Below are 14,492 nucleotides of genomic sequence, written 5' to 3' on the forward strand. Positions count from 1 at the left end.
TTACCACCTCCTGCTCTGTGTAGTGGCTACTCAGGTTTCTGTAAGCAGAGTATACAGACCAAACATATTCTTCCAAACTATTGTCATTGTTTTTATTGTACCGCTTGGCCCTAACAGATGCCAACTCCCTTTCTTTTGCCTCTGAAGACGCAAAACGCCTCTTAAACGCCCTACGGAAATCTGAATATGTGTGGAAATCATTCTTATGAGAGTAGAACCAATGATAAGCCATGCCCGTTAGCAAACGAGGAATAATCTCCAGCCTGTATCTATGCGGGATCTGAAGGATCTCAAGGTTGGTATCTAATTCTTTGAGATAAATCTCAGCCGAAGTGGCTATAATATTTCCGTCGAATTTCCGCATGGAATTCAGATCAGCCATCCGGGGAGTCATCCCACCACGCGTAGCATTGGTTCGAGATTTTCTTTCTTTTCTCTTTTCCGATAAAGTAGACTCGCTGCCTGAAGAACTGGAAACGATCTCTCTGTGGCGTCTTTTTTTTACATGTGTACGGTTTCGTTGCCCCGAAGAGACCTCAGAACGACTAGGAGACAGTAACCTTCGAAAAGGCGGTCCACCCACGGTAACTCTGGTTCACCGGAGAGTGGCAACTTGCTTAAAGTGGTTGAAATTTGAGCCACTTCGTCACAAAGACTACGCATGTTTGAAGAAAGCTTCACTTGTTTGGATTCCATATCATTTTTCCACTCTTCAGCATTCTCTCTAGGACCCTCTGTGCCTTTAAGTTTTTCCGCCACAGTCTCTTCAACTCGCAAATTCAGGTTTTCTCTCAGCTGATATGCCATATTGGTCACCTGGTTGTCCAGCTCTCTGCGTTTCACTGATTTCCTTTCGGAACTCCTCCTTGGTCTGCTCAGCTTCTTCCCTCAACAGAACAACTGTTTCATGGAGTTTAGATTCCAGCTGCTGAGAATTTGACTGACATGCTTGACTTAAGCTCATCATCTCAATTTCAAGGCTTTCCTTCAATTTCTGCTGTCCCTCAGACATTTGCAGAGTCAGTTGTTCGATCCTCCGTCCCATCTCTGAATTGGACGCAGCGAGTTGTGAACAACTATGGGCCAGTTTCTCCTCCATCCTTGCTTCTAGCCGGCACTCAAGAGTTCTACTACTTTCTTCTAGTCTTAGTTGTAAACTGTGCTCCAAGATATTCATATTTTCCTGAAGTTTATCCTCTAACCTCCTAGAGTTCTCATGTAACTTAGCCTCCAAGCTATCAGAATGTTCCCGCATTCTAGATTCTAGATTATTAGCATTTTCCGTAATCCTTTCCTGGATTCTAAGTTCTAGATTACTAGTATTTTCAGTAATCCTTTCCTGGATTCTAAGTTCTAGATTACTAGAATTTTCTGCCATTTTAGCTTCCAGATTGCTGGAATTTGCCTCCAGCATTCGCTGCAATGACGCAAGCAAATCAGTAGTAACAGGAACAACAGGAACTGCAAGTTTTTCTTTGCATGCGAGACATGTTAATTCACAAGGAGAATTACTTTCCTTTGGTGACTTTAGCTTTGCACAATTTAAATGAAAAGTATTGTGACACTCAGTGCAAACAAACGTATCATCAAGCCTTGATGTAGTCTCACAGCAAAACACATGAACTGTGCTTTCGTCAACATTTAACGCTTTGCTTCCACTTCTTAATATTTTCTTTTCCATTGTTGCGCATCAAAAGTTCTGAGTCAACTGCAAATCTAAAACACGTTACCAAAGATTAACGTAACTAATGCACAATGTGTTCGCGGCCCCACGTTCTGTGCGCCAAATTATTGACACGGTCGTGCCAGGTTCAACTATAGCATATTAATATCCATAAGAATAGATTTATCTCAATACAAATTGAGAATGAATAACATGAGACTGTATATCGGTATACACGTGATACCTCCCAGGGCACGGGAAAACATTAAGATTTGCAGTAAATTAACAAACTCAGGACTTACGTGTTAACATCTAGGTTCAGAATATATTTATCTTGATTATGCAATTAAGAACAACATTTTACATCATAACGAAATGCACTAAAAATCATAGTAACAGCAGCACAAAAATTATCACATGAACTTCCATTAATCTCGTAACTTCTATTCCAAGATTCATATCTATCAGGCGGGATGGTATACTTCAGCAGTCTGTTCATACGTCCAGGAAGGACATGTCATCCTACCATCGAAAATACAAATTATCCATTGTTCTAAAGGTATGAAGAATAAATTATATGCAGACAATTACGAAATTATACAGAAATATGTCTTTATTATGAGAAAATCGAAGAAATATGTTGTAAAAATGCAAAATTGGTAAAATGTCAAAATATGCCGTATCAAGTTCATCTATTGCAGCTGATTTTCATCAGGTATGTAAAGATGTCACCCCAGTATTCAATCTGATACCAAATTAAAATTTAAAAAAATACTAATTTTTTTCGTTCCCAAACGATATAAAACAGAAAAAATGAAAAAATTTCATGAGTTGATTTACAAAGATTAAGGATTGGCTGGAAAATATATAACTGGCAACACTGCTGCTGCACTTAGCAAAGCAACTGACTTTGTCTAATGTGTGCAGTTATATATTTGTACATCAGTGCTGCGAGCATGAACAGATCTCAGAAAGATAAATCCCCTGATAGTCAGTTTTACTTCAATTAACATTCTGGCTCTTTTTTTATTTTATTTTATTCTTGTTCTCCTTATAGTTGAGATGCTGGTCCTGATATCGATTTCCCGTTGATGAATTCTCTTTTATCCAGATCTAAGATCTGTTTCCAATTGCACTGAGCATAAAGTGTATTTAAAGAAACTATGGTACAATGGTGAAAATGTGTAAGAAACAGGTTTCAGTATCATGCACTGAAGAAAAACAAATGCCAGGTGTTTTTTCGTAGGACACACATTTAATAGATTTACAATGGCTGGACTATGCATTAAAACACTTTTATGTGAAATTCTACTGTTTCCAATCTTCTGTTTTGGATTAAATTTAGATATACAGCGTAAGTCAAAATGATGGACTCGATTTCAGACATTTATTGTATGAAATATAATAAACAAATGTTATTGTGAGACATGTGCTAAGTTTTTTTCAAACACAAGTGTTCTATGTGAGCACCTCACGTAACACCACACATCAAACCGATAGTCTATCTCCTACCAAACCTTGTATAGCATGTTGCGGTGAATATCAGCAATGGCTGCTGTGATGCAGGTATGCAGATCATCCAATGTTGTTGGAAGTGGTGGTACGTAAACATGATCCTTGACAAAACCCCACATGGAATAAATCACAGGGGTCAAGTCAGGGGAACGAGGTGGCCAATGAAGGAGAGGTCAATCCTCCGGAGATGCACGGCCTATCCAACGTTGTTCCAATGCCCCATTGAGATGGTCCCGAACGCTGCCATGGTAATGCACAAGGGCACCATCCAATTGGAGAATGAAATCTGCGCTATCCTATGCAAGCTGTGGAAGGAGCCATAGTTGCAACATATCAAGGAATCCAAATCCTGTCACAGTACGTTCATGGAAGAAAAAGGGTCCATAAATCTTTTCATGGGATATGGCACAAAAGGCATTCACTTTGGGAGAATCGTGTTAGTGTTCCACAAATTCATGGGGGTTAGCAGTTCCCCAAATCCTTACACTGTGTCTATTCACTTTCCCTGAAAGGTGAAAAGTTGCTTCATCAGTGTAAATTAACCTCTCAGAGAACCCATCCGTTTCCATTAATGCGAGGAAATCAGCACAGAAGGACGTGAGCAAAGCATAATTATTGTCTTTTAAGGCTCGAACTAGTTGCAAGCGGTAGGGTTTCATTTGTAAACGTTTCCGCAGAACCCGCCAGACAGTTTTCTGTGGAAGTTGAAGTTCTCTCGCTGCCCGATAGGTGGACTTCTGTGGACTCTGCACAAAACATGTGCGCACTCGTTCCACTGTCTCTTCCCCAGTCGACGGACGGCCAGTCGATTTTAGTTTACAGATGCAGCATGAACCTCTGAAATGTTCATACCACTTACGAATGGCCTTCCCCATAGGTGGTTCTCTCCGATATTTGGTACGGAAATGCAGTTGCACACTAATCACAGACTTGTTCACATGATAATCAAGCACACAGAAAGATCTCTGTTCTCCAGTCAACGCCATTTTCCTGCTTGCTGCTGACTCCTAGCGGTAGAAAGTGGAAACACTGCATGGAAACTAAACTTTGAAAGTTAACCTTTCGAAGTGCATGTCTCACAATAACATAGATTTCACAGAATAAATGTCTGTAATTGGGTCCATCATTTTGACTTACCCTGTGTATGTGGCTGGAGGGAAATGTGAGTGTGGAATAATCCATATAAAGGTATTCTAGAATAGTTTTAGTTATGTTATAGCCGGTATAAACTAAATTCATGTCCTATTGCTCAGGAATACGTGTGAACTTGTCGGATATGGCAGCTGGTCCCTTGTGCATTTTTAGCAGTGTTTTTCTGCCACTTGTCTAATTGCAAAGCTGATGATGGGTGATGGTTAGATGAAATTGATGAAGGGGCCTCGCAAAGAACACCCTTGCCCAGGTTGGAACTTTGTTGGGCTCCTGTGTAACCATCTTTGTTTTCATCCCTTGCAAGTCAAACATTTTCCGTGTACCACTGGCATTATTAGAATGATTGAGGAGTTGAAAGGAAAATGTAGCAGGCTCAGCAGTAGAAAGCTAGAAATTAACAGTTATGGGGCTCGATGTGTTGACCACATGTCATCCAATGAAAAGTTGCTAGGTCCTCAAAGGGCTGTTGCCCCTTAAAGTTCAGTTTGGTTTTAAATTTAGCAGTTCTATATTTTCAAGACTTGTTGTACTTTAAGTTACAAAATCTTTTTAACTTCCAATGACAGTTTGCTAGGTCAGCCGCTCTTGTGGCTGTAAGATGTAGTTTTGTTGTAAATTCAGGGTGGCTACTCACCAGAAATTCCTTGAATTCCGGGAATTATGCATGAATTATTGGCGGTGGGAATTATGCTTGAATTTTTCTTCGTAGACCTGAAAAATTGCAATTTTTATTCGTCCAAATCCCATTGAATTATTATATATCGGGTGGGCTGAAAAGTTCGTAGGCTGACTCATAGATAGCGTTACTAGAATTAAATCCATGTGATTTTTACTTAGTACTAACCTTCAAAAGATACGTGTATAAATTTCACAGCTGCTGGATAATAAGTTCATGAGATATAGCATTGTGAGTGAAGCAGCTTTTGTTATTGTGAAAAAATGGATAAAAAAGAATTTCGTGTGTTAATAAAGCATTGCTTTTTGACGAAAAAAAATACTGTTAAAGCAAAGACTTGGCTTGATAAACATTATTCGGACTCTACACCAGGAAAATCAACCGTTGAGAAGTGGTTTGCTAAATTTAAACGAGGCGAAATGAGCATCGAAGACGATGCACGCAGTGAACGCCCCAAAGAGGCTGTTACCGACGAAAACATCAAAAAAGTCCACAAAATAATTTTAAATGATCGTAAAGTGAAGTTGATCGAGATAGCTGAGACTTCAAAAATATCAAAGGAACGTGTTGGACATATTGTGCATGAATATTTGAACATGCGAAAGCTGTGTGCAAAATGGGTGCCGCGCGTGCTCACAATCGATCAAAAGCAACAACGTTTTGATGATTCGGAGCAATGTTTAGCGATATTCAACCGTAATAAACACGAATTTTTCCGTCGATATATTACAATGGATGAAACATGGCTCCATAACTACACTCCAGAGTCCAATCGACAGTCAGCCGAGTGGACTGCACGTGATGAACCGAATCCAAAGCGTGGAAAGACGCAACAGTCGGCTGGCAAGGTTATGGCATAAGTATTCTGGGATGCGCATGGTATTATATTCATCGATTACCTCAAAAAGGGCCAGACCATCAACAGCGATTATTACATAGCGTTGTTGGAGCGTTTAAAGGATGAAATCACGAAAAAACGGCCCCATTTGAAGAAGAAAAAAGTGCTGTTTCATCAAGACAATGCACCGTGTCACAAATCAATGAAAACGATGGCAAAATTATATGCATTAGACTACGAATTGCTTCCCCATCCACCATATTGTCCAGATCTGGCCCCCAGTGACTTTTTCCTGTTTGCAGACCTTAAAAGAATGCTCGCTGGAAAGAAATTTAGCACTGAGGCCGAAACTGAGGCCTATTTTGAGGCTAAAGAGAAATCGTACTATAAAAAAGGCATCGAAAAATTGTATGACCGCTACAATCGTTGTATCGCCCTCAAAGGCAACTATATTGAATAATAAAATCGAATTTTGTCAAAAAAATATTTTTTACTATGTTAGCCTACGAACTTTTCAGCCCAACTGTTATTTATTAATGTCCTGAGGCATGTTTTTCACAGTTTAGGTTTTATTTTTATCAAGGAAGGAAAAGAAAGCTGTAATGAAAATAAAATAAAATTATCTAAACCTGTTTACTTTGTCTTTTGCCAAATAATCTGTCCGAAATACGGAAAATTATTGCAAGATCTGATATCTTGAAGTTGAAATTCTTACACAGTTAACAATTTTTCGTAGATTACTCTATTTCGTAAGATTTGTGGCTTGTGTTTGTAGTCTGAGTATGCGAAATGGAAAATTAAACTCTGCACCTTAAACTAAATATTTTAAATATACGCATATACCGTTTAATTGGATTATAATTTTTGGATACACTCGAATCACACAGACCCTTTATATTGTGTGTGTGTGTGTGTGTGCGTGCGTGCTTGTATACCCTTGAATTTCTAGAAAGTTTGTCTTGAAAACCTGGAATTATACTTGAATTTCATCATGGTCCTAGAGTGGCCACCCTGAAATTGAAGGAATGCAATCAAGAAATAATACTGTTGTGGTTCTTCCTGATTATCACAGATACCAATACTGATGCTCAGTGGCGGCAATTAGGGGGAGCGAGGGTAGGGGCAGTTGCCTCCCCACTTTTTGCAACTTTTGCCCCTGCACTATGCTCAACCTTATCTACAAAAGGAAAAATATTAGTATTTACCCCCCCCCCCAGGTTTGGCACCTTGCTCTCCCCCCCTCCCTTGCAGTTTTGGAACCCACTACTGATGCTTGAAAATTATAACAATTAAAAGGAATTGATAATATTTAAGTATTCTGCTGCAATTACATGCATGAATTTACCAGTGATTTGCTTTAAAGTAGCCAAGAATCACATCATAATATTATCATTTAATCAAAAAGTATATTTTTTTCACATAATACTTATGCAAAATTAATTAAAATCTTGAATTTTTCATAATTTCCAGGTTAATTGAACTCGGGGAAAGTGCCGCATGAAAAATATCTTCTGGTATAAATTGCAACCAGTACCACTGGTATCAGATCGTACATTGGTATTGATGGTGGCTCAACCCTAATTCATTAACATGTTTTCATTTTTTTTTTAGTTTGTACCAGGTGTGCCGGTTAATAATTCTTAATTGATCTGAAAGAAAACAAGTGTATCTGGGGAGAAAGGTAACAAATGCTTTATTTAAAGTATGAGCCATCGCTAGCTATACATTGTGCCCATCTGTCCGTCAAATTGTGGATGCCCTTCCAGAAAAATCATTCACATTTTGAGGTGATCCAGTCAGCAAGCCATTGTTCGACATCTTCGTAATTGTTGAAGTGTTGCTGGGAAAGTGAGTGAGACATCGATGAAAACAATGGTAGTCCAAATGGGCTAAGTCTGGTGAGTATGGTGGGTGGGGCAAGAATTCCCAGCCAAGTGCAGAAATGGTGTGTCTGATGCCTTTCGCTGTGTGTGATGAGGCGTTGTCGTGCTGCAAAATCACTTTTCCGTGTCTTGTCGACCAATCTGGGTGCTTTTTGATCAATGCATAGTTCAAATTGATGAGTTGTTGAAGGTAGCGAACGGCATTCACTGTTTCACCTGGTTTCAGAAGCTCATGGTACACCACACCCTTGTGATCCCACCAAATGCACAGCATTGTCTTCCTTCCGAAGCGATTCAGTTTTGCGGTTGATGTTGAAGGTTGTCCTGGGTCATCCCATGACTTTTTGCATTTTGGGTTCTCGAAGTAGATCTATTTTTCATCCCCAGTCACTATCCGTTGCAAGAAAGACTTTCTTTCATGCCGAGAAAGCAACACTTCACACACCGTTTTTTGCTTTTCCATGTGTCTGTCGTTCAGATGATGTGGGACCCATTTTCCAGCCTTCTGGATCTTTCCCATGGCATGAAGACGATCAGAAATTGTTTGGCGACCAACATTTAACTTCTCTGCCAGTTGTTGTTGCGTCTGCGTATCGTCTTCGTCCAACAGTGCTTGCAATTTGCCATCTTGGAATTTTTTTGGCTGGCCCGGGCTATCTTTGTCTTTAAGTCAAAATCACCGCTTTTGAATCGTCAAAACCAACGCACACAAGCATCTTGCGGTAGGATATTGTCACCGTATGTTTCCACAAGGATACGATGGCTTTCACTCACATTTTTCTTTTGATTGAACAAGAAAAGCATGCTCCTTATTTGGTTTGAAGGTCAACATGTTTCCCACACAAACCCAATATCACGATCACTCGCACTCGGTTGCACATCCACGGCATTTTGACAGGTACTGTCCTGGCAACACACTGACATAACAGTTGAGACTGTGCACCAACCCTTGCTTCCAGCACCATCCAGCGAGAAAATTAAAAATTATGAATCGGCACACCTGGTACATCCAATATATTGGTTATATATTAACTGCCATAAGATACTTTTGTTGTGAAAGTACTTTTGACACAAACATTGTGTTATCTTGTCGAGATATTATCACATGTAACTTATTTACTGTCGTTCTATCATTGCAGATGGCGCGAAACACCACACCAATGTACAGAGCCCCTGAAATGGTGGACACTTGGAATAATTATCCCATCACGCAAGCTTCTGACGTTTGGGCTCTAGGGTGCATCTTGTACATGCTCTGCTACTTGCAGCATCCATTTGAAGATTCTGCTAAGCTCAGGATCATCAATGGGAACTACACTATACCACCAAATGATGGGAAATATATCTGGTTTCATGATATTATTCGTAAGTATTTATCTTAAAAACTAACATTGGTAAAGGTAAAGTGCTCTCCTGTGCATAGAACCATGCCATGAAGGCGTATAGGGGGTGTGGGGGTAACGCCCCATACTTTCTTGATCCGGTCGTGAGTGGGGGTGATGTGATCAGCACCACGTCCCTGACCGCCTTTACCCCCCAGGGTTTCCCCCAGGTACCCATGTTATTCGATGCTGGGTGGGCGCCGGGGCCGCTTCCATCGTTAGAAAAGTTCCCGGATTTGAACCGGCCGGGGATCGAACCCGGGACCTTTAGCAGTCAGAAGCGTTACCGACTGAGCCACCGCGGCCACCAACATTGGTACATATGTATTTAGTAACTTTAAAGATTAGCTATTTCAGTGTCACATAGTTGAATTAATATTGTTGAAAGCAAATACCATATGGCTTAATTAGTATAATAAATAATAATTATTGTATTTGTTCATTGTAATGGTGAAGACTTTTTAATACTCAATGTCTCAACACATCTTGTTTGTCTCTCTTTCAACAATTATTCTGAATAACAATTTTTAAAAAGGGCTTCCCCAAAGGTATAGTGGTAGCATCATCACCTTGTAATCGAGGTGTCCCTGTGGTTTGATAACCTGTGGAGGCGCATAGTGGTTCAGATCACCTTTTTAAGTCTTAGGTCCAGTCCCCATTAACCTATTTGTGTATAAAATGAAGTTCAAACAGAACTCAAACAATGTTTATAACTCTTGAGAAAGATACATGTGATATGTTGAAATGTCAAGTACTCAAGAGCTCTACCAAGTTCGAATCCTGGCATGAACGTTCTTTGTGAGTGTCTCTTCATCAAATTCATCATATCATCACTCGTTCTCATTGTCATGTTTAGCCAAAAGTGCCAGAAAAGCGATGCTAAATAATAAAAATCATATCGAAAGCTCCAATATTAGCTAATTGAGAAATAATAAGAGAACCATGAATTTTCTATAAGATGGGTGATACTTTACAACTGTTAGAGGGATAGAACATGAACATGAAATAAAACACCTCAAACTCGTGGTACTGGCTTTATTGGAAAGAGAATTGTGTGCCATTATTGTTTAAAGATGATTTCGGGGATATGGGCGTCTGGCACGAATAAAGCGCAATCTGGAAGTTCAATTGTCGACCACGTTTTCGAGCAGCTGGGGTTGTATATGGGCAATCACACGGCGAATGTTGGCTTCCAAGTCGTCCATCGTCTCAGGTTTATCGGCGTAGATGAGCGACTTCACTTATCCCCACAGAAAATAATCTAAAGGTGTTAAGTCACACAAACTTGGAGGCCAATTCACAGGTCCATGATACGAAATTATGCACTCATCGAATGTTTCCTTCATTAAAGTGATTGTGGTGCGTGCTGTGTGGCATGTTGTGCCGTCCTGTTGAAACCACAGCTCTTCCACATTGATGCCAGTCAATTGGGGAACGAAAAAGTCCTGAAGCATGGATCAATAGCGCTCTCCATTGACTGTCACGTTCTGGTGGGCATCATTTTTGAAGAAATAAGGACCAATGATTCCAACAGCCCATAAAGCACACCAGGCAGTCACTTTTTGTGGATGTAACGGCATCTCAAGAATGGCTTGTGGATTTTCGCCACTCCAAATGCGGCAATTTTGCTTGTTGATGTACCCATTCAACCAAAAATGGGCCTCATCACTGAATAAAATTTTGTGATGAAACTGAGGATCACTGACAACCTCTGTTTCGGCCCAGGCACCGAACTCATCATGCATACGGTGGTCAGGCGGCTTCAATTCTTGGACGAGCTGGATCTTGTACACTTGTAAACCAAGATCTTTCTGCAAAATCTTCCATTCAGTGGATGGACAGAGCTCCAATTGTTGTGCATGATGGCGAATAGACTCATTCGGGTCCTCCTGAACACTACGCTCCACAGCAGCAACAACTTCTGTGGATGCGTCGTATCAATTAGAGTATGCGTGGTGCGAAAACGTTCGATGGTTCATTGAATAACTTGCTCTGATGGACGCTTATGTCGACCGTAGATTCGACGTAGTGCACGGTACGTTGCACACACTGAACCATGATGTTCGTAATGCAGTTGCACAATTTGCTGGCGTTCTGGCGTAAGTCTATTCATGGTGAAATGGCATACCACACTGAGCACAATGCCGCTGTCAGCTGTTCACTTGGCTGTCGTGGGCAGCAGTGTTGCCACGTCGAAAAACAAACCTATAAAAAAAACACCCTTTACATGTAATTCACTCCTTACAAAAAGTTTGGAATATTGTTATATTAGGTGATAAGCAAGGTCTTGGAATGCAAAAACACATGGTATCTGTCTCTGTCTGTCTGCTGGACTTCCTTGTGTTTTCGCCAACATATGCTACTGTGCCCATCACCCATTGCCTAATATAACAATATTCCAAGCTTTTTGTGAGGAGTGTATTATAGTTAAATTTTCCACATGTGTACAAAATTTGTTTCACATCGCAGTTTCCTTAACTGCAAACTGACATTAATGCAGATTATTTTTGATGTTGTAGGTGGTACGCTTCAAGTAAACCCAGAGCAAAGGATGACAGTTGCCGACATATTGGAACGGTTGGCAGCCATTGCTGAAACCCATGGGATTAATGTTAAGGAACCACTAAAGTTAGAAGGAAAAAGAATAGACACAAGCACTGCACCATCAAGTCCAGGTACGTTTTTCCTTATTTATTTTACCTGCACTTGTGATATTCTTCAGAAGTTAAAAGTTCTTATTTTGCTTTATCTGTGTGCTTAGAGCATGTATTGATCTGGTACAGTAGGCTCGTATCCAAGTTATTTCTATTTTTGCTTAGGACTGAACTGATAGAGATGCCAATGTATTGATAGATTCCAGTAGATTTGTATTGGGAAGTATTCGTTGGAATTTATTTACAGATTCCAGTAAGTACGTTTTAGCACAGATTCTGTAAAAGTGGCACGTGGCCCTTTTGTGGAATCTGAATATCCTGGAAATCACGCAAAGTGCATAATTTTCACTATTTATGCATAAACATTGTGAGGAGAAATGCATTTTATGATTAAAGGGTTATCTCGTGTGAAAGGAATATTTTGAAATAAAACTTTGATAGATTGATACAGTACAGGATGAACTTCAAGGGTTTTAATATCATGTCTATGATTAACAGGTCACTGTTCTTTTCTTTCATATGATCTTAAAAGTGGGAGAGGGACACTTCTATTCTCTGAGAGGCAGATAGAAACAATGTTTACTATCAGATTAAAAATTATAGATACTTGATTTTGGACTCCAATTAAAAGTTAACTTACATAAAAATGATTTACATCAAAATTCAGCTTTTCCAATTCTGCGTTAGTCTGTGCGAACCTATTTTTTTTAGTATGTTTTATATTTTCTATCATCGTGAGAACAAAAAAAAAGTGCAGGTGTTTTTGAGTTTTGCAAACGATCGCTCTATTTGAGATTCTATAAATGAAAGACAGGTTGTCTGATCGTGATGAAATTTTAGTACGGTGCAGGCAGAAAGGTTTTAAACACAATCCTTACTTTTCAGATTTCTAAAATTTGTCAAAAAGCCATTCTGATCAATTTTGCAAAACAATTTTTTCTTAGTATTGGGTAGTCTTACAAATACATTATTGGCGTTGTTTTGAAGCTCTTTGCATCTGTTCTCAAAATCCATTATCATTGTCAATTTGAATTGCGAATCCTATTTTATACAGATTTTTTATTCAATGAAGTAAAGATGTACGTGGAACGTGGCAACATGGCACACACCGATGTCCGTTGAACAGTGGAAACTGCAGGCTGACCCAGCGAGACAAAGCATGCGGTGTTGCCACGTTCCACGTACATCTTTACTTCGTTGAATAAAAATCTGTATAAAATCGGATTTGCAATATGAATTGACAATGATAATGCATTTTGAAGACAGATGCAAGGAACTTCAAAACAAGACCAATATTGTATTTGTAGGACTACCCAAGACTAAGAAAAAGTTATTTCGCAAAATTGATCAGAACGGTTTTTTGACGAATTTTAGAAACTTAAGGATTGTGTTTATGACCTTTCTGCCTGCACCGTACATGCATTTCATCATGATTAGACAACCTATCTTTTATTTATAGAATTTAAATAGAATTTAAATCGTTTGCAAAACTAAAAAAAAAAAAACAACTTTTTTTTGTTCTCACAATGATCAAAAATGTAAGGCATACTCGAAGAAAATAAAAGTTAGCATAGATTAATGCAGAATTGAATAAGCTAAATTTTGATGTAACTCGTTTTTATGCAGGTCTACTGGTTAATTTTTAATTGGAGTTCAAACTCTAGTATCTATAATTTTTAATCCGACAGTAGATACAGAAAGGTAGGTCATTTTTGATAATTTTTTTTTTTTGTCACAACCGAGCTCTAATCATAACAGTAAATCTACTTGCAGTTCGAGCACCCACGACAAACAATGCTGATGCCTCGGAGAGAAGGCCGCCTCAAAGACCTCCCCGACCAGGTGCACCATCTCAACCGCAGCCGAATGCAGCTCCTGGAAGGCCACCACCTCCTCCTCACTCCCCAGAGCCAGCTCATCGACCTCCTCCGCCGAGACCCCACCAACCCTCTCCCCATCACCACCCCCAGCAGCCACCTGCAGGAGGAGGCAGTCTGTTCTCATCGCTGAAAGGGGGCGCCGGTAGTTTCCTTAAGAATCTGAAGGATACATCCAGTAAAGTGATGCAGACTGTACAACAGTAAGCATTTTCTGGCATTAGGTTTTCTGTATGGTGTGCAAGTACATTTTGTCTATGTGGATCATAATTTTGATATGAGATTAACCCGGTGGCTACCAGTTCTTTTTTGCAATTTTTGTGTCTGTCATGTAATATTTTGTGTAAGATGCTCCTGTACCTAATGTTGAAAGATTGTTCACTTATATCGTGCCCTTATAATCAAATGTGCCTAGGGTTGATTCCCAGTGGAGACAAATTTCCAGTGGTTTGAATGCCACTTTTAACTGTAGGTATGGGGGATAAGGGCTGACCTTTTCTGAAGACACCCAAATGTCTACGTCCCTTCCACGTAGTACACCCTGGACTATATTGTTCAAACTCGCGAGGCTCTGGCACTGGACTCGTATCCAGTATATTCTTGTGCGGGGCTCGTGTTTGCTGTCCTTGTGTGTTTGCTATCGTAAAAAAGGTAAAGTGCTCCCCTGTGCTTAGCACCATGCCATGAAGACGTATAGGGGGTGTGGGGGTAACGGCCCACACTTTCTTGATCCGGTCGTGAGTGGGGGTGATGTGATCATCATGCGATTGTTCTTTCACTTATTTCATCCATATCTTTGCGATTAGCCAAAAGTTGCAGAAAAGCAATAAAAAAATAATCAATTAACTGTAG

General features: G+C 39.8%; 1 protein-coding gene across 3 annotated transcripts in view; it reads left to right on the forward strand.

The window, feature by feature from the left end:
- Positions 1-14,492, forward strand: part of aux (cyclin-G-associated kinase) — an 87,250-nt gene that overhangs the window by 17,999 nt on the left and 54,759 nt on the right. For all 3 annotated transcript variants that reach the window (XM_083112334.1, XM_083112332.1, XM_083112333.1), the window contains exons 7-9: positions 8,867-9,092; positions 11,629-11,784; positions 13,537-13,843. In XM_083112334.1, the coding sequence (XP_082968460.1) occupies positions 8,867-9,092; positions 11,629-11,784; positions 13,537-13,843 (689 nt within the window). The remainder of the gene's footprint in view (positions 1-8,866; positions 9,093-11,628; positions 11,785-13,536; positions 13,844-14,492) is intronic.

This window comes from Lepisma saccharinum, chromosome 26, assembly GCF_977018435.1.
Source record: "Lepisma saccharinum chromosome 26, izLepSacc3.1, whole genome shotgun sequence".
Classification (NCBI taxonomy): domain Eukaryota; kingdom Metazoa; phylum Arthropoda; class Insecta; order Zygentoma; family Lepismatidae; genus Lepisma; species Lepisma saccharinum.